At 39.9% G+C, this 27302-nt stretch overlaps 1 protein-coding gene and 1 long non-coding RNA gene across 3 annotated transcripts; one reads left to right on the forward strand and one right to left on the reverse strand.

Moving 5' to 3' along the window:
• The first annotated feature begins 548 nt into the window (after positions 1–548).
• golim4a (golgi integral membrane protein 4a) lies at positions 549–23140 on the forward strand. Of its 2 annotated transcripts, XM_032511585.1 has the most exons (16): positions 549–1238; positions 10681–10755; positions 11426–11475; positions 11791–11844; positions 12114–12264; positions 12697–12779; positions 13919–14002; positions 15734–15940; positions 16034–16300; positions 16803–17089; positions 18191–18264; positions 18459–18526; positions 19166–19366; positions 19578–19646; positions 19991–20071; positions 21946–23140. In XM_032511585.1, the coding sequence occupies exons 1-16, from the start codon at positions 1052–1054 to the stop codon at positions 22099–22101; spliced, it is 2094 nt and encodes a 697-aa protein (XP_032367476.1). In that variant the 5' UTR covers positions 549–1051; the 3' UTR covers positions 22102–23140. The 2 variants fall into 2 exon arrangements, with proteins under 2 accessions (XP_032367476.1, XP_032367484.1); XM_032511593.1 differs by lacking the exon at positions 11791–11844.
• On the reverse strand, positions 16960–27089 carry LOC116686661 (uncharacterized). The gene is made up of 3 exons (XR_004331320.1): positions 26784–27089; positions 17303–17403; positions 16960–17069 (listed from the first exon to the last, which is right to left on the reverse strand). It is a non-coding gene; the product is annotated as an uncharacterized LOC116686661 (long non-coding RNA).
• Between the last annotated feature and the right edge of the window lie 213 nt (positions 27090–27302).

The raw sequence follows: 27302 nt of genomic DNA on the forward strand, positions 1-27302 counted from the left end.
CTCTCACTCACACACACGTGAAAACTACGAGTTCTTTCTGCTGAGTTTGACAAAGAAGGTTATGTTAGTATATTTAGCTTACAGAGATTTGATTGTATTGCACATGCATCTAAAGTTAATGATAAAAGGAAATAAATGTTTATGCAGGATTGTACTGTAGATTTAAATATAATGAACACAGTAAACATTCTAACAATAATTACCGTTAATTCTCTTTTAGAAATTATATTATTAAAAAAATAATTTTGGGGCTTGAAATTAGTGCAGTAGCCCTGCGACTCAAAGCTGCTGTAGAGTGGCATACTGTCTCTAATAGTCCTATATTTTGTATTTAGTTTATATTTTGTAGCTATGATTACAAAGTATGTGCATAGTATCCTAGAATGCTAAAAAAAAAAAAAAAAAAACACCTTTACAACAGGTCTGTTATGTGGGAAAAAATTAACCACCCTCACCTCACTAGCTGCTTTTTGATCGAGCTCTCTGGCGACCAATTGATAAAAAACATCTACCCATTAGAGGGCGGGAGTTGGGAAATGTATGACCGGAGGAGGGACTTCCTTCAGAGTTGCACTGGGATGGCAGGCTGCTGCTGGGCTGACACGTAACTGAAGTTAAAGGTGCTATGGAGGCCTCGTCGGGGACTTGAGGTTTTAATTTCCGATACGCTTCTTTAAATTGCGTCGGAAAAGTTAACGTCTGCAAAGGGGAAACAGAGACGCAAGCGGGAGTCGTCAGCCTCGCTTTGTGCTGCATTTCAGCAGCGCGGATCTGGAGTTTGACGTGAAGTGAAGCGAAAATCTGAGCGGCTACTTTGAAGTTACAGGGGAGAGTCGCGAGTGGATGTGGCTATGGGGAAATAATGTAGGTTAGGCTATACATCGGCAAATATTAGCACTTAACACGTATTTTCTTCTTGGAAATGCTTGGGGAGTGAGGGGAGGAGGGCTTCTTCGATCTTCACCGGGAGGTAAAAGTTGAGTCGGAAGTTTCCAGTACCAGAGAGAAGGGGTTTTCTCGGGCATTCGTCGGGGAGGGGTGCGGGTCCAACATGGGAAGCGGGGTGTGCTCCCGGAGGCAGCGGAAGATCTTCCAGTGTCTCCTGCTGGTCACCGTGGTCTGCGGGATGATGTACGGGGGGATGATATCGTATGAGATGCACAAACAGCTCAAGAGGACTGAGGCAATGGCACTGAAGTACCAGCAACATCAAGAGTCCCTTTCGGCGCAGCTCCAAGGTAAACACAGTGACGGTGATGTGATTGACGGTTGTTAGGTGACAGAAGTGAGCGTGCAAATTCGGTCTCTTTCTAAATAGTGAACGCCACGCAAGATTCATCTAGCAAAACTGCAATTTTATTGTCGTGCTTGTTGTCGAACGCTTACACTTCTTAAAAAAAAAGTGAGGATTTAATACGGACCGCAGTTCACTTCGGCATCCAGTTACCAACTTAAAACGCCAAATCCTGTGATAAACTGAGCATAAGCCTTCTGGTTGCCATTGGCCTACTGTAACCTTAACAAAGAGTTACTTTGGCTGGACAGGTCTGCCTTTTGCATGGGCCTACTGTAAAAGGAAATTATACCCCCACACCCAGAAGTCAGGTTTACTGCTGACTGGAGGCTGTACACACACACACACACACACACACACACACACACACACACACACACACACACACACACACACACCCACCTCTGTTTGTAGTCCCTGGGCTCACCTCAACAGTATAGAGATTAGTAAACTTTAAAGTCATGAGGTCAGCTATAGCACATATTCTTTGAGCCACAACTGGGGCTAGAGGAGGAAAGGACACAGCACACCTTGGTTTGAAATCAAAGGTGTGACAATGTTACATACAGTATGCCTACTGACTTGTTTTTAAAAACTATTTTAGGGTTTTGCCAGCTGGATGCTGCACCATCTTCAATGTGTTGTCAGTCAATTGGATCAGAGATCATTTGTTTACAGTATCTGGCTGCACTTCAAAAAATGGTGAGATACCTGCATTGTAAAGATCTGTTAGTATGAAGTCACCAGTTATTTAGTTACGGTAATAAAGCATTCAAAGTTGAAAATCATATATAGACTAATTTATTTGCTTCATTGTATGTTTGTAAAATAGTGACGCACATACACAACAGTAGACCTAGGGAGACATACTTCCCTGTAATACTAGCAGAATGTTTCTATTAAAAACCTGACTTTTAGCTTCTTGCATGGCGCTCACTTTACAAAAGATGAAATAGTCTTGTCCTACAGTAACCTCACAGATTCACTCACTCCACATGAATACAGACAGGATGTGAGCTTTTGTGTCATGCCATTATGCCATGCCATGAGTTTAAAATTAACAGCTGGGCGGAGAGCCCGCTACAGCCTCCTCTAGAAGGTTTGTGCCCACATCAGATAGTCAAATAGTTTGTCAGGGTTTAGGCCTGGACTCTGAACCTGTTAATTTAATGCAGCCTTTGATCCACATGCCCAGCAGTCATCTCTCCCTGTTGTCCACAGCTTGGTCCAACAGTCCTACCATGAAGTTGTTTTTAAGCTATTACCTATCACGTTTTTGTTTTTTGTTTTTCTTATATAAAGCACTCTGTGACAAATTACATTGTTAAACAGTAAATCTGTCTTCATAGCGTTTGGGTTGTAGTGGTTAGCGTGCCTAGAGGTAGGCCTGTAACAATTATTATATCATTGTGTAATCTCAGTTTTTTATATATATATATATATATATATATATATACATAATTGTGGCTTCTTTGTTTACTATTGTCAATTTGATGTTCAATTAAGAAAAAAAAAAATAATAATAATAATGATAAAGAGGCGTGGTTTACTTCATAGGCTGTGTATTATATGACCAAAAGATGTATCCTGTAATTCATTCAAAACTTTAATTAGTTTAAAAAAGTAATAAATAAGTTAAAAACATTAATAAAAAAAAATTGACTTAAAGAGACAATTGTATTGTTAATTGCTATCATTTTTGAGACAATTACCTGTACAGCAAAATTGGGAATTGTTACAGGCCTACCTAGAGGGCAGCCGTATATGAGAAATGTGCAAGTTTGTGTCCAATTCTAAGACAAAGATTGTTGGGTGAGGACAGCTGTCCCACATGTAACAAGATAAAAGGACAAACTACGTCAATATGGTCAGTGCCCATATCTATCTATCTATCTATCTATCTATCTATCTATCTATCTATCTATCTCAATCGAATATCTGTTTTCCTAGAGATAAGTGGCTTCTTTTAGTCAGTTCCACGTAAACATTATACAGATGGCTCCCATTTTATTTTACAAGAAGCTGCAGCCAAGTTGATGTATCCAGAAAAAGAGAGTATGACAGTATAATGTGACACTTTAAGTATTTCGGATTTTGATTTAAATACAGTGGGTATGCTTAACTTAATTTGTATCTCGCAACTTGTGCACCACACCCTCACTTTCATTGTGAAGCAATGGATCATTCAGTCAATCGCAAGGCCAGGGCCACTTGATATCTATGGCTGGCTGTTGATGGCTGGCTGTTTTTTGTGCCCTATATTTAGAGGTGGGCCATTGCTTGGGGGCTGTGAGCCAGCTGCATTGATTTACAGTTGCCCACTATAACCACAGGCTGGCAAGATCAACTGGCACTTTGAGGTTTTGCATGCCCCCACCCAGACATATTTATATGTAATTTGCAAAACAATCTAATGAAATGATTGCATCCATCTCTAAATGATTATTGTAATATGTTTTACATCACAAACACAATTGTCGCCTGCTGTTCATTATATTGAGTGCTCTTGTCTCAACAGTTGGAATGGTTTGTTTTTATTCATCAGATAAAATAAATACTATTGGTTTTTGAGTTGGATTGTGCTTTCTCCCTGGATTTAACAGACTTGATTTGGGTGTTTTTATGTATTTGTGAACAATAATGAAAGTTTAGGTTTGCTGGCAACATTCAGAATTGATAAACTAGCAGCTCACATTAAAACTAAATCACTCCTTTAGATTTTAGAATTTGTTACTGGGACTTTTGTAATATTGCTGTCATACTCTCAAATGTCCAAATCTCTGTGTCCTTCAACCTTCATCTGGAAGTCCAGTATCTGGTTGGTAAGAGGTAGTAAGTGTCACGCCGGGTTCCCACCTGTCTGGAAAACTGGGAACTCACACCACCCAACCTTTTGTCTTCTGAGTAGCCTTTTGAGTTAAAAAAAAGAAAGAAAGAAGAGAACTCACAGAGTTCACTTTAGTTTTATGTATAAGTATGGGTTTACTTGGTGGATTGTGTTTACTAGTAGTTTTGTCATTTGTAATACATACTTTGCTTCTGTAACCTGAATCAGCTGACGTGTTGTGGTCCTGTGGGAAGCTTAACGTGGATTTAGAGAAGATTCTCTTGTGTGAGTCAGATTGTCTGTTTAAGAAATCCTTCGTCCCCAATGCTGTGAAGGTGCTAAATAACACTGGGAATCGTACTAAGAATAGAACGTAGGGGGAGGCAGAGTTTCAGGTCGCAGGTTTTATGCACAGCAGGCACATTAATCACTTTACGTAGTATATATGTATCTATATATTTACTTTTGTAAACCCTTGTAAAGTCACTGTTTTATGAAATATAATGTCTGCCGTTTTGGCTATGTACGTATGGTTGTAATGGCGTCTTCTGTGTATTCTTGAATTCATGGTGAAACTGAAGAAGATTTTTTACATCTGTGGACAATAAAGTTTTTTGTATTCGTAAAGGCAGTAGTCATGACACAGCTCAGGTGTTCTGTGAGCTCTTTGGTCCCCCAGGCAAAATAGATACAGCATGCATGCACTCCCTTTCTAAAGTGAACTGGTCTATGTTTTTATGTTATGTACACAAGGGTGTGAGTGTGGACACACAAACACCCACATCAAAAAGTATTTGAGCTCATTTCCCTGTGTGATTGAGTGATAGTATTCACAGTGAACACCAATTTGGCCAAATCTAACCAATCCAGTCTTCTCCACATCTAAACCAGCAGACCAGTAAAGGTCACCACCATAGAGAGCTCCATTGTTCTTGCTCTGCCTGTGCACTTTCATTCCACCTAAGGGAAATGCTTAATTGGCCATTGTTCAATTTCCATGCTCATTGAGGTTTGAGCGAGATATGGGTTAGTGTGAAGTGAATTGTGTGTAGTTGTGTTTAACAGCTCTAGTGAATTTTGTTGCTTGTTTTCAGAAAAACTAGTCTGGTCTTACTAAATTACAATTTAAACATTCATTAATGACCGGTGGATTCAACAAGGTAGATTTTGAGGTTGTGTTTGTGATGTCATATTGCAATTTTTCATATTGCTTTGAAATGCAGTTAAACAAGAGAGAAAATAATATTATTTTGGCCATTACTTTTATTTATATCCTCTTTACTTTACACATACACATAAATTACTTGTTAATGTGAGGCAAATTGAGTTGCTATTTAAAATGCATGTAAAATATGACATAACCTTGTGGCACAATTAGTGTAATTTAACATTGCAAATCCACGTTGAAATTACATCCTTTCTACAAAACAGTCTCTTTGTAGCTGTTGCTCTGCTTGTTCTTGTTGTCACCTAGAGAGCGGGTGTGTGTGGAGTGGCCTCAGCTGAGCTGAGTGCAACATGGCCTTATTTTTGGCCAATTCTCACTGCTGAAAGGGTGCAGCGCCTCCGACAAGTCAAATAAAACCCCCCTATTCTCATGTACCTGGACGTCCATCTGATCAAGTTCAGAGAGGTTTAAAGAAATCCATGCAGTCTATCTAAATGAATCATTTGGAAAGACGTTCGTTTGAAGTTTGTTGGATTTTGCCATTTTTACAACTATCAAAACTGAAGGTTACATGTTACTTCTGAAACGGTCTTATGATGTCATAGCATCATGTCATTATGCGTAGTCTTGTAAAACCTTGTATTGTCAACACTGAAAGTCATGGCAGCGGCCATTGATGGCTCAGTGATTATAGTGTGGGTCATAGTCATAAATCTCTAGTGAATAGTTTTATAACATTTTTTATAACTTATATAATAATAAAGTCTATTGCATAGCACCTTGTGTTCTATAAAAATGATAAACATTATTGTAACCTGCTACAATGTTGAATGTTAAATGGATAAATGAATAAAATAGACAGGTACACCTGGGATTTTAAGTACAGCCTTGATGTTCGTAGCGGCACAAAGATGTTTCTTTGCATGCAGGTTTTCTGGTCCAATGACAAGAATCTTATTTATTTTTTTATATTTTAATCAAAGAATCTTTGACATCTAGTATTTCACATCTGCTAGACGTTTAACTAGACAGGATTGAGCTTTTTATCTAAGTATCATTTGTATAACATGCAGACAACGCAACACCACGTCTGCAACTGTGAATGATACCTGACTCAAGGGAAGGATATACAAGGAAAATTAGATTGGACCTCTGCAAGGCTGTATTGGATATAACAACCCACTGCTGAAATCTGTTTATCAAGATGCCATGATCCTCTGTATCAGGAGAATGGAGCCATCTCAGGCATCTGCACTCATTAAATGGTCATTCTTGACTGTGAGAAGGTTCCTGTGCTATGATCTTTCCAGAAACCTTACTGCCTGGTGTGGCTTCCTGAAGCTGTAATGAAACTGACTTTTCTAAGAGTTTGGCCATGAATGGATGGAAAACAGTATGTAGATATTGTAGATGGAGGTTAATAGAGAAGAGGTTGGACACAGGCTGTCTTGAAATAGCAAGGGACACAGCCAGTATAAAGGGAAGTGTTCACGATATTGAGCACACGGAGTAACCGCATTCCAAACTTTTATTTTCCAAACAATTTTAACAACATTACATCCGCTGGACTAAAGGAGGGTTTCAAATGAAGCACAATGTCCTCTAGTTTGTTAAGAGAAACTAGGGTGAAATGGCTGCAAATAGCACAATTTGGGCAGGAAATGTCTATGAAGAAAACCAGTGTGGAAATCTTGGACCTTTTTATATCTTCAATTTAGTCAGTGAAAAATGCTAAAAGTCCGGAACACTCATCACTAGATACTAGTTTACTAGATAACAGTTTGAATTTAACTTTTGTCCTTTATTAGTTTAGATAAGTTCCCTTGTGTGTGTGTGTGTGTGTGTGTGTGTGTGTGTGTGTGTGTGTGTGTGTGTGTGTGTGTGTTGTGCTGTTGTGTGTTGTGGGGTGTGTTTGGTGTGGTGGTGTGTGGGTTGTGGGTGGTGTGTGTGTGTGTGTGTGTGTGTGTGTGTGTGTGTGTGTGTGTGTGTGTGTGTGTGTGTGTGTGTGTGTGTGTGTGTGTGTGTGTGTGGTGAGACACACCCAAGCTCTTCCATGGTTATTGTATGAGTTTTTAATGAAGTGATGCAGAAAAAGTGAGTAAGGAGCACAGACAGGGGTTTCATCGCGCGTGTCAAGGTGAAAGTGTGTGTTTGGAGTGTCAGGTGTTCCTGACACCCCGGAGTATGTTGATTGTCTTCTCTGTGTTGTGTGTGTGTGTGTGTCCTCTGTTTCACTCTCCATTGCTCTACTTTATTTTGTGAATTGTCTGTGCCCACATTTGCTTCTTTTACCATCTCAGGTTTGTTATCCTCTTGTAATCTATTACAAGATTTTGTATCTAACAGTCAATCCTGGAGTCTGTTGAGTTGGCACTCAGAAGGAAGTATAGCCACATCATCAGTTAGACCGCCCAGCCCCCCAACCCAAGGCAGGAGAGTCAGAGAGAACATGTAAGAACCTGGAAGAAGAATTTTTTTGTGTTCTTTTTTAAAAGCTGGGTGAGTCAATGGCTGGCCCAAGACCATGACAAATGATTAGTTCCAGAATTTAATTTTTTTTAATTGTGAATTTAGAGTTGGTCCATATTTTCCAATGGAAGTAGTAAGATAATACATTCCTGAACAAATGAACTGAGGTTAGGTGCACACAGTGTTTAGTATCAAAGTGTTGATGGACACTTGGTTCTCATCAAAGTTACACAATGCTTGACATTAAACAATACACAAATGTTGAATGAAACAGAAACCAAGTGGCCATAAATTCTTATTCTCTCTACTTATTGAATTAGTTGCATATAGCACTGTGTGAGAATACCATTTATAATGGCTAAAAAATATCTCTTTAAATGTGATTGTACTTGTATGAAGTAGATTTACTCCTTTTTAGAATTCTGTTTCACCAGAAAGAATTTGCAGATTTAAAACAATAATACAACACCAGTGCATGTGGCCTTGAAAAAAGGTTAGGTATTTCATGTATATGTAAATGGTCTGTAAATCCCGCCCGCTGTTTTTTTTTCTTTTCTTTTTCAGTATTTCGAGTATAGCCCCTTTTAAGTATAAGAAGTACATTTTAAAATGTTGAAATCTTTTGAAACATTAATCTGCCCTAGTCTTCTTCCCTTTGTTTCATTTGGTGGTTGTTATTTGCTGCAACTCCCTTCTGTCAAAATATGTACACACACACACACACACACACACACACACACCACACACACACACACACACACACACACACACACACACACACACACAGACACACACACATACACACTGAGCCTTGATGGTTTCACAGGAGTTTTCTAGAAACATCACCAAGTAGATCAGCCTATCATTGAGGCTTCATTTGAAAGAGGAAATAAAAGGATGGGTAGGGTAAGAGCCCGTTTCTGGAAGGAGGTTTAACAAACTGAGTTTTTGGTTCCAGAACAGCTGATTCAAGTTGGTTCAGTCAACTCTGAGTAGGTTGACTGCACCACCACTATAAAAAGGCACCATGAATGGAGTCATGATACTACAATTGACCATGGTAACAACCACAAACAAACTGGTCAGCAAAAATTCTCACGCGCTTACACAGCGAGTTTGAGTATTTAGTTAAAAAAGCAACACATCGGCTGCAGTAAAATAGCAAGAATTGGTGTGTGAGAAAATTGCTGCTTGAGTCAATGCGTAATATAGTGTATTAATCTCATATTTAATCACAGGTAACTTATTATATTACCGAACTGGTGAAAACTATAATGGTAGTAGGCTACACCTATCATTTAGTTTAGGTGCAATCTATTTGGGCAGAAAAATTAAACTACTACTATTCCTATTCTGATGTTGCAGTACCATCATCAACAGAGTTATGATTTAAAATAATGTATTTCTTTTTAATGCCTCTTCCTGATTTGTTTCCATTGACCTCTAAAAACTCTTCTGATGGCGCTTTGCTACAGTGGCTTTATTAATATGCTCCACAGCACCAATGTTGTAAAGAAAACTGCCGTTTGCAAAAAACGTAATGTGACACAAAGAGTCTGCTGGGGTGTAAGAGCATGTTCATGTTGAGTGTCGTTATGAGCCTGAATAAGGTTATGTAGGCTACATAACTGATAGACTGGGAAGAAAAACGGTACCGCTCAAATAGATAGTTATCTGGAAAATGCATCTTTATAGTAGGGGCCTCAACATCATCTTGTTGTATGGTAACTCCCTGTTAAGTAATACAGCTTCTTCTTCAACGGGATAGTCGACAAAAGGAAGTGACATGTTCGGAACAAAAAACATTTTATAGTCCGTCTAACATGGTTAATAAACACAGTTTTTTATTCATGCAGATAACAGACTGTGCTAAAATGCGCCTGATACAGACTGAATGAATGAATGAGGAAATGAAAGAGTGCTGTGCCAGAGGGAGAGACTGAGAGAAGAAAACCTGCTCCCGACCAGGTTAGGTTCACAGGCTCAGTTACCATAGTAACTGACTCTGAGGTTAAGTTACCTCTCTTTCTGAAAAAAGCTAGAGTTACCCCCCCCCCCCCCCCCCCCCCCCAGGTTTGATTAACCTCCCTTTCTGAAACAGGAAAACCCAGAGTTTCCCTCATCTCAGGGTTAAACTCAGAGTTTTCACTAAACCTGCTTTCTGAAACGGACCCCAGGTGAATGGAGTAACTTGACAAAACAGACCTGCAGCATGCAAACCGGCCATTACTTATTCATTTGTTGCATTGTTTGTGTGTGTGTAACTATCAATTGCATCAGCGTCAGAACAGTGTATTATGCTATGCTATCTCCATGTTGCGGTCTGCTGCTACAATGACCTTAATACCCCACAGGGGATTGGATCTGATGAAGATGAAACATGGAGGGAATAAAAGAATCTGCATGACAGTGTGTGTGGAGTTTGGAGGAGGACAGCCGGAGAAGTGAATGTAAGAGCTAAAGTAGGATCTCACTTCAAATACACCTACTCAGTCTACTCTCAAATGCTCTCCTATAATTACCCATACCAATTATTGTACTATTGCTTGTGACTGACACCACTCACCAGGCACATAAGCAGCCTGAGCCAAATTAGTAGTATTTGTGAGGAATACCACAGCCTTCTGCAGTTGGCAGAGTTGTCATATACTGAGCTGAGGGTCTGGTTGAATACATATCACACCTGGCTCTCATATCAACCATAGAATGTATGTCATATTTCTGTACTTCTCGAAGATGAATGTTAAAACGTTTGTGAGTGTTTATGTTTTGTGCAGTGCACATGCTTGTGTTGCATTTCTCTTTTTGTTTAGCTTACTTTCCACTCGGGCCAAACGGAGTTCACACCGCTAACTAAACCTCCTGTGTTTTCTCTCTCCATCTCCTTCCCTTTACCCCCCCATCTCTGTTTTATACGTTTAGTGGTGTACGAGCACCGCTCCAGGTTAGAGAAGTCTCTTCAGAAGGAGAGGTTAGAGCACAAAAAGGCCAAAGAAGGTGAGAAAAATAACAAATGCGCTCACTTATGACTCTTGAGGTATGTCTCCATTAAAAGGAGCTTTGGAAAATGAATTTCTCATTCTAAGAGTACGTAACATTTGGTAGAACAAATATAAGCCTGCAGTATACTATAATACTTACAATCTTTGATGACTTTAATATTACAAGTCACATTTTAACAAAGGTATCTGCTAAATGAATGTTATTTGCAAATTAATTGCAATGTGATTTTATGTAGTGCAAGTATTCATATAAATATAAGTTTAAGGGTCATTATTACTGAGTTTTTACTCACCGTAACTATTTCACAACACCATCTGCAGCAGCTGAGCTGTGTAGAAGTATAACAGTATGGGTATTTTATTTTGAAATAATGATGTGTAGGAGGACTTCTGATTCAGTGACAGTGTGTCATATTTGTGATTGGACTGAAGTAATAATGAAAAAGTGTGTTAGAGTTTTTATGGCATTTTCAAGGCATCAGAATGAACCTCATGCTTATGTAAACCAGCACCATAGTGTTTTTCTCCATTAAAAAAAATGTAATTATTTGAATTGTGCGTTATTTCTCGTTTACGCACAATTTTCCATCACATTGGTTACAATTAAATTTATCTCATAAAGAAAAAACACCTAAAATAGACCTTTTGCTGTTTCTGTTTCCTAGATTATCTGGTTTATAAACTCGATGCACAACAGTCACTGAACAAGGAGAAGGTATGTTTCCACACAACTACCACCTCTGCTTTGACGAAGTATCATTTAAAAATATTGTTGAACTTACTTTTATAGACTTTTAGTTTAATCTGTCTCTTCTCATCTGTCCCCATTGTTTTCTGTCTGCTTGTATTGCTTTGTTAAATATCGTGGCTGCAACTCCCATTATTCACTATAATTCATCTTTACACCATTATCCGTTGTGACAGTACCAGTAAGCCTGAACTACAGCTAGTATTCACTAGTTTAATTTTTCTCAATAACTGCTAAAGTTATTCAACGTTTTTCATAACTTTTGTTTTTATGCTCAAACAGCAAGACTCCAGCAGCAGATTCAATTCTCTACAAGTGCAACATCAGATGCTAAAGGTATAACTTATTATAATCCCCTCATAAACAAACACATTTTGTACACTGTAGACTTCTTTATTCTTGACATTAACACAGACATCCTCATATTAACCTTCTTTCTTCCTGTCATCTGTTTGTACACACTATCTTTGACCTTATAGTCTGCTACATCCTTTCTGTCTTTGGCGAAAAGTTTATGTGTGGGGGAAAGGTTTACAGTTCCACTTTGTATGCGTTATATATACTTTACATATTATCTTCTGACAGTGGTCTTTCTTCCTTGTTAGAACCAACATGATGACCTGAAGAAGCAGTATTACAATCTGGTGGAGCAGCACCAAGTCCAAAGCGAGGACCACAACCGGCTGCTGGACCAACACAAAGAGCACTATGAGAAACTGCAGCAAAACAAAGAGTTGGAAATCTCCCACCTCAAAGGTACCGATGGTCACACACAGACATGTTACTGTATTTTAGCACACAAATACATATGCACTGTGGTTTTCTGTGCTGGTGTCATCATTAGACATTATTACTTTGTCTCCATCTTCTGACTTAATAAAATACTGCATGTCTGAAGTAGTGGAAGTGCTTTATGAGCAAACCTAGAAAAAATGTTTTGTTGTATTGTATCATTCAGTATTTAGTTGAAACCGTCCTCTTCTTCAAGCCTTATTACTTTACTTACTTAGATATTTACTCTTTGGCCATTACTTCAAGCATGAACAAGAACTGTACCCAGCATTTGTAACATGAGTCATAAGGATAAAAAACATAAGTGGTTCTAATTATTTTTGGAAATGTTTTGCAATACAACTTCCTGTTAAGATGCATGATCTCTGTTGATGTGTTTGCTGTTTGTCATGGCAGATAATGTATATAACCTGAAAGAGGAAAATAAACAGCTGAGGAAAGCCCACCATGACATTCACACACAGCTACAGGATGCGCAGGTGAGACCAAACCTGTTCCATGTCATTTATTTTTTTATTTTTTAAATTAGATTTGTCATTGTATTTATGTATGTATGTATGTATCTATGTGTGTATATGTATATATGTATATATATATATATATATATATATATATATATATATATATATATATATATATATATATATATATATATATGTATGTGTGTGTGTGTGTGTATATATATATATATATATATATATATATATATATATATATAATGGAATGTGTTTTGTGTGCAACAATCTTAAATTGTAAAGTAACTAAAGCTGTCAAATGAATGAAGTGGAGTAAAAAGTACAATATTTCTCCCTAAAAAAGAGGAGTGGAAGTAGAAAGTGGCATGAAAAGAAAATACTCAAATAAAGTACCTCAAATTTGTACTTAAGTACAGTACTTGAGTAAATGTAGTATTTTACATTCTACCACTGAGCGTAAGTACTGGGCATTACTGGAAAATCAAAAACCCAGCAACGGCAAAACATTTGTGATGCTGTAATGCTGTGTCAGCAGACGGCCGAACCATGTAAGCCATTCAAAAGCTGAGCGCACTCAAATAACCCTAGGGTTTTTATATTCTTTATTGGGATTGATGGACCAATAGTATTTATTTAGCGCACAAGTTTAATAATCCAATCAGTAGAATGACTCTAAAACATATAATGATCTATATTTGATTGTGATATTCATGCATTCTTTTATTTTCCTTAAATGTAAAGCTTATGTTTGCTTGCGTTGAACAAACTATTTGTGCACCGTGATAACAGATGTATCTTGGTAAGAATGCAATTGACCACTCTAAAATTCTTACCTAAGAGAAGAGCAAAAGTAAGAAAACCTTGGTGAATGCTAAAATATCAATGGGGACTAACAAAAGAAAAAGAAAAAAGAGGACATTTGTTCATAAAACAACCTACGTACATGAGTCCCAATGTGTTTTATCTGCCTTCCTGAAATGGAAGAAACAATGTTACCAGTCATCCATGAAAACACTTTGAAAAACCCATGTTGACTTACATTAACTTTTACTTGAAATAAAAGATTTTAGGCAATAAATGTCAGCCTTACATAAACATAAATGATTCATTAAAGCAATTTTTGGTTGCACTTGTGTGTCCAGGTTCAGCATCAGGACCTGAAGACAGCCCACAACCAGCTTGCACTGACACTGGAAGACCACAAGAGTGCGCTGGCTGTAGCTCAGGTAGGACGGCAGCAGCAGAGTTGCAGTCTCATTGTTTACTCCAGTCACTGAATACAACAGCTGATTGTGGCTTAATTACTGCATCACAAGTATTTTGGCTACCTATGTTTTTGCTCCTGTCTAGTGCTGGAGAGTTGTATTTTAATTTGTCACAAGAATGGTTTGTGTGTTAAGCATGTTAGCAGTAAAGCTACAGAGACTAGGGCGGTGTCAATGGAGTAAAACAGCCAGGTGCCTGAATCTTGTTTTTCTTTACTTTGATTTGTTTAATTGTCCTTTGTTTTTATTATCTTCCTGCCCTGTAAAGCGGCTTTGAGGTTTGTGAAAAGTGCTATATAAATTCAATTTATTGTTATTATTAATAGGTGACGGGGAGTCTCTGTAACTGCTGTACAGGTTGTCAGTAATCTGAATGAGCTGGTAAAAGAAAAGGTCATGCGTAGTCCTGCTCTGCACTCCTCTCAGCCAATCTTTAACCTTCTCAATAAAGCAGAAGAAAATGTTTATATCAGCAGACTGTATAATCCCTCAGCAGAGACGAAAGATGCCCGTGGGTGCCTGCGTTGCTGGTAGAGTATGCACCCATATACAGAGGTTCAGTCTTTGACACAGCGGCCGCGGGTTCGGTTCTGATCTTCGGCCCTTGGCTGCATTTCATACCTCTTCTCTCCCCTTCCAAGTCTAAGCTGGCCTGTTTATAATAAAGGCCTAAAAATGCCAAAAAATAAACTGAAAAGAAAAATGCCCGAGGTGGTGCTTGGGTTTTGGGTAATTAGATCAGATCTTTGCGGTTTCCCCCTGAGACTGACCTTTGAATTGCCTGAATGGTTTATTGAATATACAGTGTACAGTGCTCTGCCGATTAGTTTGAAATGCTTTTCTCCTCTCCATCTGCACTTGTCGTACTCACTCACTCTCTTCTCTTCACTCTCTTCACTCTCCTCACTCTTTCTGTCTGTCTGCATTTGCTAATTTATTTTAAAGCCTGTCCTGCTTTCCATCAGTGCTTCTGGTTGAATGGGCAAACATACACACAACTCTTTCCCTCCCTCTAGGGGTTTTGGTTTAGTCAGGGCTGTCAGAGCAGGACATCTAAAGCACGTTTCAGCCAATCAGGCAGAAATATATAATGGGGGGAAAGAGGAGAGATTCAGCAAGAATGTAACACTCGGCCTGGTTGGAAAACATTTGTGTATGTACAAAGGATGATGTCCTTTTATGGTATAATGGTCTAAAGTGGATGTTTGGAAGTTTGAAAAGAAATGTCTGTATCGCCAGGGGACATAGGGAATGTTAAACTTTCCACAAAATACTTCTTTTTTTTCATGCAAGCGAGTAAGTGACTAAATGCTGTTAGTTTCTGAACAGTGGCTGTGTATAACATATGTTTTACTTCAAAATATATATTTGAGATTGTATTTCATATTAGCAAGGACAGCTTGTGTTAAGATAACATTGACTATTTCACAACTTAGGCTTCTTTTAAAACTGGGAAACAAGTTTTTGTAAAAAAACATGCTTAAATGTTTACCATAACTTAAGTATCACATCAGCACTAGTATTTCAAAACAATATCCAGCCTATTCTGTCACAAGTCCCTGAGGGTCACAGGGTGTACTGTTTTTGAATACTATACATATTGTATATGTATATATTTTTGAATCACACAGCGTCACACGAGTTTTCCAGGGTTTTCACTCTCAGCCAACATATGTATGTTTTACCCTTCAGTTGCAGGTGAATGAATACAAGCAGCTGAGAGAGTCCCTAAACAAGATGCCAAATCTGAGACAGCCTGAACAAAACCCTGCCCCCCAGCAGCCGCAAGCTGCTACCATAACACCCGAGTCCCAGCAGGCCACAGTACTGAAACAGCCAGACAAAGAGGATCCCGCCCATGAGGACAATCAGCATGACCACAAGGACACAGAGTCCAAGGTAATGGACTTTATTATGAAGACAAAACGGCATACTGTTTAAAAGTATAAAAATACACAAATCTACTACTTTCTCTTATTGCTTTGTCCCTAGTTGGACCACCAAGGGAAGGAGATACATGCCCAGTCTGAGATCAAGTCCCAGCCCACCACGTTCCCGCACACCATGTCAGACAAAGAGGAGGATGGAGAGGGAGAGGCTGAGAGGAGGAGGGAGCTGGCAGAGGAGGAGATGGCTCAAGCAGGACAGCCTCAGAAGCTGGAGGAGGACCCGGACCAACCACAGGAGGAAGAGGAGGAGCCTGAACAGGAACAGCCGGACGAGAACGCCTTGGACCGACAGAGACGCCAGCCGCAACTGGTCAGAACTGATTTAGAATGCTCAGTCTTGTCTAGGCAGGGTTAGGCCTTGAACTGGCTTAAATCTTCAGCATCTCAGTTGAATGTTACTAGTGGTGGTAGAGTGGTGTGGTTAATTGTTTTTCGAAATAGCTTGATTGAGCAACATGACAAACCTTTTAATCAGAAGTTAGTCACGTGTGTCCTTGCCATCTTGGGGACACAGCTACTGCTCACATTAAAGTGCTAATTCTCATTTATCTTAAATCACAGAGAAATCAGAATAATTGACAACCTTTCTTCAGTGTTTACCTCTTTGATTAATGACAGCTTGCTCATGAAGTGTTATGCTTATTTTTTGTTGCTGTCATTTTAATCTATTAAACTTTTCCAAAGGATGAATTATACCTCACCTTCAAGTTAATGTCTCAAATTAGCAGCAACTCTGTGTCTCTGACTTGCTCTTAATTTTTCTTTCTTGCTCTACATGTTGGTCCTTTTGCATTTATTTGTCTTCTCAAAAGGGCCTCCATCCGGAGCTGCATCAGGACAGCCACCCGCAGAACGAGGCGCCCGCCCAAGGAGACCGCATGAAGTCGGCCTACGAGCAGCAGCAGGAGCAGCAGCGCCTGGTGGCTCAAAGGGCCGAGGAGCGCAGGCAGATGCAGCTGCGCCAGGAGGCCCTGCAGCTCCAGAGAGACAAGGGGCTGAAGGAGAGGGAGCAGAGGCTGCAGCAGGATCAGGAGAGAGAGCAGCGGCAGCACAGGGAGGCCGACAGACGGGAGCAGCTGCTGAGAGAGGAGCACCAAAGGTCAGATTTCAAATCAAAGATGGAATGATTGAAAATCAGGTGCAGAAGGGGTTTCATGCTTACTTTCATGCTTAAACTCAGCTACGCCAATACGAATGAGGCCAATGCAAATTAATTTGTCCTGTTCAATTGTACAAATGTTGTGCGTTTGGATGTAATTTCTCAATGTTCTTCAAGTATTGATTTGACAAGAAGAAACTTGAATGAACTAACCCAAACCTGGTGCGTTTTATTTTCAGTCTTATTGCTACATCAGCTCAAAAGCCGCATGGAGATCGAGAATCAGTCAACCATGGCTGTCGGATAATCTTTTTCTAAAGAAATGTCAAAAGGAACACTCAAGAATTGTATTGATTTACCTAAACAGTAATATCACCTCTCCTTCCTGCAAACTGGAAGTTGTAATTCCCTGTTTGCCACTGACTAAATTAATTATTCTCTAATCCTGGCATTAACACACATCTATAATCCAGGAGGAAATATTTGACGCTTTGATTACATTTGGACAAAGACGAAAGAGAAAACTCTATGGTCTTTATTTTCAGATGTCTACTTAACAGCAAATTGAAACAATTCGAGCACACAAACGATATACAGTATTTTAGGAATAGGGCTTGGTACCGAATTCAATACTTTTATTTTTAAGTATTGAGCAATTCTCATCAGTGTCAGGGAGCCGATAAGCATGCTTCTACCAATATCTAATAATGCTGGTGATTGGCTGCCTAATGTTCCACGTGGTAGAGACACGCAGGAAAAACTCTACGTTGCGCACAGACAGGGCTCACGTAGCAGGAGCTGAAAAATAAATAAGATTTGTGCATGTATAATTTGGTGATTTATTTTTGTGTTATAACATTGGTTAGAAGTTGTTTAGGAACCGGTAGCCACAGTATTGGTATCAGTATCGGTATACAATACCCAGCCCTACTTATGAATATGTATCAATAGCTTAAAAGAACTTTTGAACAGCTTTATGGTAAGCCGTAAATGTTGAAACATACTGTAGTACAGATGCATATTTTTCAACATTTCTGTTTTGATGTGGCTCATAGTGCCCATGCTCGTCTGAGCACCCTGTACTGTCATTGCTGTCATTAGGAAGAAGACCGAGTATGAGAACATGGACAACGACATTGTTCAAGGAGAAGAGGACCCACACACAGACGATGAAGGTGAGACGGGAAGATTACCAGTAAAAAAAAAACAGTCAGATACGTCAGAATGTTTATCATATTACCAATATAGCATACATTATTTTCTGAATTATATAATATTAGAATTTGTTGTATTAAAATTATTCACAGTTGCAGTTGGTTCATATGTAGTGGATATGTTTACATATGTTTATGTTTGGATGTGTTAACAGATGCTCACATGTTACATGAGGAGGAGGAGAATCAGGAAGTGGATCAAAGAGTGCCATCACATCAGCAGGTGACTGTCTCTCCGTCCCGCTCACTCCCTTTCTTTTAACTTGTGTGTTTTCATCATCTCTCTGTCTTGTCAGCTTATTCAGTCACTTAACATTCACACCAGTGTATCATGTGTCATACGTCCATTCAGCCACAACCACAAATTGATTCTTTTGTCCTTCCTGCCCACTGTCCTCCGCTGGCATGTTCATCTCCCCTCTATCCATCTTCCACTTGTCAGTCAACTCAGTGATATGTTAAAGCTTCTGAATACCAACAAGGCAATTAATACATTAGAGTGCACTTACTGCCACAGTCAGTTTTATCTGCCAAACATATTCAGTTATAAATCCTCAGCACGACAGTTTTATTGCATCCGCTTTATCATATTTCTTGCTGTTATTCTTATATAAATGCACCACGCAAATATTAACCCACTATTACCATTATTATTGTATTGTTTCCTTAAATCTATAGTGCATATTTTCTGTCACCCCAATGAGAAATTCTAAGTGATGACAACAAAACTGTCGGCATGTTCACATGATAAAAGCCTTCCATGATCACGGAATGTAACAGACATTCATCAATATCTAAAAGTTACACACTAATGCTTGAATCTCTTTAAGCCTGTGTTATTTTACTGTGGTCTCTTCTGTAGGTCGCAGGAGTTGGTGAGCTGGACCCTGAAGACGACCCAAACAACCAAGGAGAGGACGAGTTTGAGGAGGCCGAGGATGATCGGCCGCAGCACAGGGTTGCAAGAGAGGAGGAGGAGGTGGTGGTGGAGGAGGAAGAGGAGCCGGCAGCGCCAGCCCAGCACAAAGACCCCAAAAAACCTGCTGTGGAAGAGGAACTGGTGGTGAGTAAAGGACCAGAGGTGAAACGAGGCAACAGTCAAATACACAGAAATTATATTTAGCATCAGCAGAACTCACAGTGTCAACGTATGTGAAAGATTAGAGGTTGGGATGGAGATGGTGAGAGTGTGGGGAATAGAAGAAACCACCGGATCTAGGTAAAGAAATAATCTTTACGTAGTGTTTTAACTTGTGCGACTTGTGTGCGTTCAGATGGCTGGAAACCCAGATCAACAGGAAGACACGCTGGATGATCAGTACCAGGAGGAAGGAGAGGACGAGGTGTGTAACTCTCATGCTCAGACAAATGTTGTACATAATGAGTAAAGGACAAAAATACAAAAGATATGAAGGAGCAAAAAGGGCATGCAGGAACGGACTTGCCATACCCGGATAACATAACCAATTGTTTATCTATTTTTTGGGGCTTTTCCACCTTTAATTTTTAAGGACAGTTAGGTGAGAAAGGGGGAAGACATGCAAGAAATCATCACATGTTGGATTCGAACCCTGGACCTCTGCGTTGCGGAATAAACCTTTCAGTATAAGTGCGCCTGCTCTACCACCGGCCTCCCTTAAGTGATTTTCTAATGTTATTCTTTTGTCTCCTTGTTGGTGTCCTGAAGGCCCAGGAAGACATAGCTGATGGGCAGAAAAGAGAGGACGAGGTGGAGGAGGATACATATAACGAGGAGAACATAGAACAGGTGGGTTCTTCTGCGGTGAACCAGAGACATGAGGATTTCTAGTTTTTCCTCAAGTCACCGCGTTTTATTACCATAACCCAAAACTGGTCATGCTTATTGAATATTTACTTTCATGGTGTCCAGGTGATGCATAGGTATTACAGAAGATGCATGGTGCATCTCCTTTCACCAAGACCCTAGTCTATATCCTAACGTTTCCTTTCGCTTTGTTTGTGTTGGAATGTTAAACTGGTGGATTTATGAGGGACTAGGGTTAACTGCTCCTCAGATCTCTGCAGCGTAAATGGAGACAGCTAGCTAGTCTGTCAAATCAGTTTTCTCTCGCATGACTATTTTACAGCAGCTCCGTGCAGAGCTTAGCGCCGCCCATGACGTTTTTTTCTCCCATCCTTGAATGCTATGTGGAGTAGCTTCCTCCGCTCCGCAGTGTGTGGATGGTCTGGCAAAAGGGACACTACAAAGACCCAGACGTCAGTAGAAGTCATGTACCTATTTATACCATCCCATAATGCTAAAAAACAAAACATATTTACTTAAAATTTTTAAAGAGCCGGGAAAGTTTGGAATTTTTCCCAGTCACCTTGTCTTTTTTCTTGGAACCAGCATCCAGTGGCTATCAGCAGGCTGCATCTAAATGCGTTGGTTACCAATATCCATTTTTATTACATAATTGGGGAATCCATTTTCATTCTCTAGGATGTTTCGTGGGTTTCTATTTTGAGTAACATCACACCACGAAACAGTAGAAAGCACCTGTTGTACATGATATAATGTTTTTGGTATCACATCCGTAAAGTAATGATGACAACAGTGACGTATTAGCTGTATTGGCTACACAGGGATGAAGATGTTTGTGCGTGTGTGTAACTTGAACCATGCATGTGCGTGTCCTTGTAAATGAGGGAGATCAGGTGTTGAGTCTGTCAAGGTGTCGGGTTACTACCTGGGCTTGGTTTATTTAATTTCTCCAAAGAGGAAATTTGTTTGAATGGAGTAGCTCAAACACACTTTATAACTTTGAAATAATAAATTAATGCTGAATATTTACTTGTTTACACAATGTTGTAAAACTGGTAATGTACACTGGGTTGCTCTTGAGGTAATTTTAAGTACGATCTTCAGTGTTAAGTAATGTACAAACTTTGATAACCAGGGGCCCAGCTTGCCGAAGTGTCCTTGAGCAAGACATTTGACGCCCTACTACTTTCTGTTGTGCAACTAACCCTGACTCCTGACCTACTTGGAGTGTCATTCATTTATTTATAATCCCTAGTTTCAGCCAGGAACACTGTACTGTAAGGTCCATAGCCCACTCGCTTCTTTAACTGACTTGTGTTTCATACTCTGCTGGTCACCATATTAGTGAACGTACTTAAGTTCTGCTGTAATTTGAGCTCAGTGGGGCTTTAACTTAATTCAGCTTCATCCATCCGCTGCTGCACTGTTGGTCTAGCGGAGGTGTTTCAGTTCAACCTTTGCACAAGAGTCACTACTTCTATTTAATTACAATAGGTTTGAAATCCTGTGTGGTTGCAATCCTATAGACAGATTAGCAGGAGCAACGTGCTATTGTATTAGCACCCTATTTTCCCATTGCAAAATCCCAAAGCGTAGCTTCTATGGAGATGGAACTCTAAGCATGTTTTTGCATGTTTGTCAATTGAATAGACCGGGTAGCTTTGTAATGCCTACATACTCTGTTGTCTCTTCTCCTAAACTGTGAAATAGCGTGACATCTGAAAGGAGTTTAGAATGCAAAATGGGCGTATTAAAAACAATGTGAGACTTGGAGGTAAACACATTATATAACGTCCACATGAGTTAGATTGTGTCCGTCGGACATTAAATAGTCGTGTGCTTGTGATCTGCTCCAGGACGATGCCAAAAAACAGGAGAGACCAGGACAGGAGGGGGACCACAGAAAAGAGGCCGAGAATAACGAGGAAGAGAATTACGAAGAGGAAGAAGAGGAAGTAGAGGAGGAGACGGGTGGTCAAGAAAAAGGAACTAACCGGAGAGCAGAGATGTAAGATGGATGCAGACTTGGACCAGTTGCAGTGTCTTTTCGGCATCCCATAGAGGCTATCAGATCTTCTTTCCCTTGTTTCCCCATGGAATAAAATCCGTCCTCCTTTCAGAATTCCAATTAGGAAAATTGGGATATTAAACCTGGAAGATGGGATGCTATTCCAAACACTGTGGGAATGGAACTCAGCAGCTTACACTGTGGAAATGGACAGAATTTGTAAATCTGAAATGGGATGTATACTGTATATGTTTTTTTTATTCATTTTCTTTTCTGTCTACTCGCACATCTGCCTGATTGCCTGTATGGTTCTGTTTTTTAACAGCAGACAGAGAATGTATTTCTATCATCTGCTGTCTTTGAGTATGTGTAAAAAAAGCAAAGATAAATTATGTTATTCTGATGTCCTCATGTTCAGGCTTTTATATGTATGTTTTATGCAAACACTTGTATTCTTTGTAGATCTCAAATTTTAATTTACATCTTGCATTCCAATCGATCAAGTCGTTTTCTGTTATTTATTGTTGATTGTAACAACTCCGACAATCATAAAAAGAAAAAGAAAATGCAACATTACTTTTACCCCGACTGAACTAGTTTCTCCTAATGGCTTTCTACCAAGTTTTTAAGCTGATACACAGGAGTATTTCCACTGGATAGATTTTGCAAATGACAGTCAAAAAGACATTTCTGGTGAAGCCATTCTGGGCTGAAAGTGTCACACTGACATGTGCCTTTCCATTCTTGGAAACTTATACTACATCTTAGTCATTTTACATTTGTAAAATCATTTCAATAGGTCAGGAGAGATATGAGCATGCCAGTTAGTGCTAAACCTCTTGCATACATCTTCAGCATAGCCTTAAATGGAGGGCTATTTTATGTCAACTGCTGGTATGAATTAAATTCACAAACCTGATGCAGTTTACTGCAACGTCTTTAGTCTACTGTACTATGTATAGTAAAACAAATGCTGAGAATTTGTATGTTTTTTCCACCAGTTATATTTGATACAAATAAAGTGGGATTTTGATTGTATTAAACTGTGTGTGTGTGTGTGTGTGTGTGTGTGTGTGTGTGTGTGTGTGTGTGTGTGTGTGTGTGTGTGTGTGTGTGTGTGTGTGTGGGTGTGTGTGTGTGTGTGTGTGTGTGTGGTTTGTGGGTGTGTGTGTGTGTGTGTGTGTGTGTGTGTGTGTGTGTGTGGGTGTGTGTGGTGTGTGTGTGTGTTGTGTGTGTGGGTGTGTGTGTGTGTGTTGTGGTGTTGTGTGTGTGTGTGTGTGTGTGTGTGTGACAGAACTGGAGGATTTCAGGTGATTGTGTTGTAATACAATTTTTAAAGTTGAGTAATCCGTCTCCAATGGAGGCTTAGCTACCTGAAGCTACTAGCTAATAAGATATTAGGGAGTGGTAACTCAAACCTTAAAGTTCCTTATAGGGTATTAGCTGCCATTCAGTCTTGAATATCCGTGTCGCAAGTACAGTACAGCGGTCTTCAGAGTTAAGAATTGGGATGTGGTCTTTAGTATTTCTACCAGTCCATCCTGCCTGTGGGAAAAACTTCAGATGAAATCCATGAGCAACATAATGTGACGCTTTGCCAAGAGCACTGGGCCGTGGAACAACACAGGCGGCAGGATGAATAGGGAAGTATGTAGTTCCTTAAAGGAATAACTGCAGTTGGATCAATGGTGTGGGTGCCATAGCACTTTATAATTTCTGTTTATAAATGCTTATTTATTTATTTATATATAAAACATACCAGTCAGGATTAAAGCAGTTCCAGTGATCTACCATCTAAAAGAAGCTGCTTCCCGACCACCTTAGCCTTTGGGAAAGAATATGAGAGACTGTCGTCCTGGAAATCCTCGCTCCAACACAGTTCAAATGTAGAAATCACGGATTTCTGGTTTTAAAAAGTGTATGAAGTATCGTTATGCTTCTGTTAACACTGTGGTACTAACTTATTTAACTTAGTACTAACTTATTCTTATATAAGGATAGGCTGTTTTTTGTTTTCTTTAGTTTTTCACATTATGTATTTTGGTTTTGGAACACTGTTCTGTTTGGAACAAATGAAGCAAATCAAATATGTCACCTTCGGCTCTATGGAATTTTGATGGGCAAATTAAAAACAAATTCTGACATGATGGCAAAATGATAAATTAGTTAATTAATCTGCCAATTCACATAATTGGCAGATTAATTGCATACCCTGGTACATATTACCGGTAATGCCATGTCCAACTGCTGACTAAGACAAAGGTATGCTACAACAACATTCTAATGAATACTCTTACTTTCATAGTGTCACCATGAATATTTACTTAAGAATGAGGAACCCAATCGGCTGGAAGGACCTCAGAGCTTTGCTGCTGCTCCTCGACTAAACGGTTGATGAGAATACTGAATGTGCAGCTTGCCAAGGAGCACGTGGAAATGAAGGATCCGGAGGAAGCTGTTGGGATGCTTCACTGCTGTAGTTGTCCTGTTGCATGACTCGACTAATAATTTGAAAGATGGGCACAGTCTTGACTTGCAGCAAGCTTATAACTTGTCATGAAGCTGTGTGCAATTCCTCTGTCAAGTCTATTTTCAAACAGACAAAAGATGATCATGAATATGTATCAAGCAAGCAGAAGAAGAAAAAAAAATCATAAATATTCTCGGTTGAGTTCACATGTCATTGGTACTCAGCTGTTCACTTCTGTGCACCGCAAGCCACGAATGTTCCCAAGTATAAATCCTCTCAACTCCTGTTTTCTTACCTTTCCTGGTTGAGGACGACGAGGTGAGAAGATTGTCTGTGAACTCGCTCACATGGGAAATGAAGCGACAAATCAGGATGAAATGTAAATCAAACGAGAGGGGTTGACTGAGAGAGGCAATTACCTTTAATGAACAACATTTGTCCCCGGCACACAGTCTCAATCAAATCCTCCCTCCTCACAGACTCTATTTCTGCTCTGCCTCTCACTGCCTGTCATCGTCCCTGTGCTTTCTCTCCATGTCCTCCCCCCCCTCTCTAATTCTCTCTTTTCCTGTCATCATCCCTTTGCTGTTGTGAGATTGTTGATCTCCCCAGAGGGACTGTTGGATGCTGGAGGAGTACAAGAGTAACAGGTGTCTCATTACTGCTAATAGCAGGCCACAGGGAGACACACACACACACACACACACGTGTATATACGTTTTTACAAGCACTGGCAGAGATGATAGCTCCTCCACATCCCTCACATTCTTTCATTCTCTCTCTCAGTCATCATTTCATGGGTGAATTACCAGGCATGAATAATTTGAACGTGTCGATGCCTAGAGCCTAGAGAGTCTATCTTAAGACGCATGCCCACACGGCCGCCACCAATTCTCAAATCTTCGATTTAAAACCAGTGCAAGATTTACTTGAAAGCTGAAGCTCCTGGCTATAAACATATGTTTTTTTCCACCCACAATATTTGGAAAATCAACTCAAACTCCACTGCTATTTTACTGCCATACTGGAATAGATCAGAGCATCAAAATGGGCCACAAAGATAATTGGTGACATCTTAAAACCATCAGTTGAAAACTCCAGCTTCTCTTTTTGACCTGGATTGCAGTTCGCAGTACATAAGGATCCAGTGAGCTCATTAGAGTTGTCTCTCTGCAGTAGTAATGATCCCTCATTCATCAGCTGCAGACTAAGTTCTATTTCACTAGCAAAGACCATGCCACAACAATGTGTTAGTTAAAGATTTAATGAACATTATGAATGTGCAGATAGATGAATAGCTGTGGATGTTGTCTGATGGCTGGTCTGGGAGGATGTATGATGACCGGGTGGAGGAGAAGCAGTTTTCGCCCGAATGGTTTACAGACCCTCAGACGGTACTAGATGAGACATGAGAGAGGTATGCCCTGGGATGAACAGAAAGGGATGAGTGGGAAGATGGATGGATGAAGGGGAGGGAAAGGGAGGGTGGGTCAAGCAATCAGAGACACACGAGGCTGGCTGCCCAGCACGGTATATGTAGGCTTGTCTGGGGATTAGAGGTGTGGTTTAGTCGTGGCCCTGCTCCCGAACTTAAGTTAACAACTTCATCTCTTATCGCCACACACATAACTACAACAGTTGCACAAACAATCTTCCACCCTTAAATGAATCCCAATGAGGCATGTAACTGGCAGTTTGTGCCTGGCTCTATGCTTGTTAGAGAGATGTTGCTGATGCTCCTGCTTAGATAATGTTTCTCCGCATTTCTGTGTGGGAAGAGAAAGCGTGCGCTGTTTGTGTGTGGTTGTGTGACCCAGTTCATACCTGAGATGTGAATGTGCATGGGTGCTCACTTGAAGGTATGTGTGGCAGCATTCATACTTGAGTCCTGCAGCATCAGATAACAAAGTGTGTTTATGTTTTAGGTGTAGGCTGAAAATGAAACCATTATTACTGAATTCACTGCTGCAATGTATGAATAAATCAACTCCAGCTGACAGGATGGGGGCAACGTGTGTAACCCCCAAAACACTATTTCATGTTTAACAATATGGATGCCGTTTCTTTTCTTTTATCCAAAGCACTTAACAGGACCAAGACTACACACACTTTTAGTGGGAATTAAGTCCTGCCAGTGTAAATGCTAAGCAAGCTACCAAGGATTATTCTTTGTGTACGTGTGTGTGTGTGCGTGTGTGTGTGTTTGTGTGGCCAACCTGCTGCATGAGGCTCACGGGTCATTAACCAGTCAGTCAGAGGACACAAGAGGCCATTATCCTGGGGAGACTGGACCCTAAATGTTTAATAGGCCTCAAAAGCGGATGTCCCGTTTCTCTTCTCATATATTACAGATGTGCACTAGAGACACAGCTACCAATTCAAATCTCTGGAATCCATAAAATAATCTACATTTTAAGTTGGCTGTGTGGATTTTATTTCTGCTCAGCAAAGAAAAAAAAACTATCTAACAAGAAAATGTGTCTGTGTATGGTTGGTGCAATCTGCAGCAGATAGAGCAGTGTGAATGTGTTGGCTCAGCAAAGTCCTGAGAGATGTCGAGATGAGTCACGTAGCACTCTGATTATCCTTCTTGTCATTCCCTCCATCAAAGCCAAAGTTCCTCATCACCATTGAATCTCTGTACTGCAGCACATTCAGTTAAAAACCAAACACAAATTAATGCAAAAAAAACACAGCTACGACTTCATGATATTTTCTATTTATTGTCAAAATAT

Source organism: Etheostoma spectabile, chromosome 3, assembly GCF_008692095.1.
Source record: "Etheostoma spectabile isolate EspeVRDwgs_2016 chromosome 3, UIUC_Espe_1.0, whole genome shotgun sequence".
In the NCBI taxonomy this organism is placed as follows: Eukaryota; Metazoa; Chordata; class Actinopteri; order Perciformes; family Percidae; genus Etheostoma; species Etheostoma spectabile.

Coding starts and splice junctions, on each gene's coding strand:
- golim4a (XM_032511585.1), top strand. CDS start 1,052: ATGGGAAGCGGGGTGTGCTCCCGGAGGCAGCGGAAGATCTTCCAGTGT. Junction 16,301..16,802: donor AGAGACGCCAGCCGCAACTG/GTCAGAACTGAT, acceptor TCTTCTCAAAAG/GGCCTCCATCCGGAGCTGCA. Junction 19,367..19,577: donor CTGTGGAAGAGGAACTGGTG/GTGAGTAAAGGA, acceptor GTGTGCGTTCAG/ATGGCTGGAAACCCAGATCA.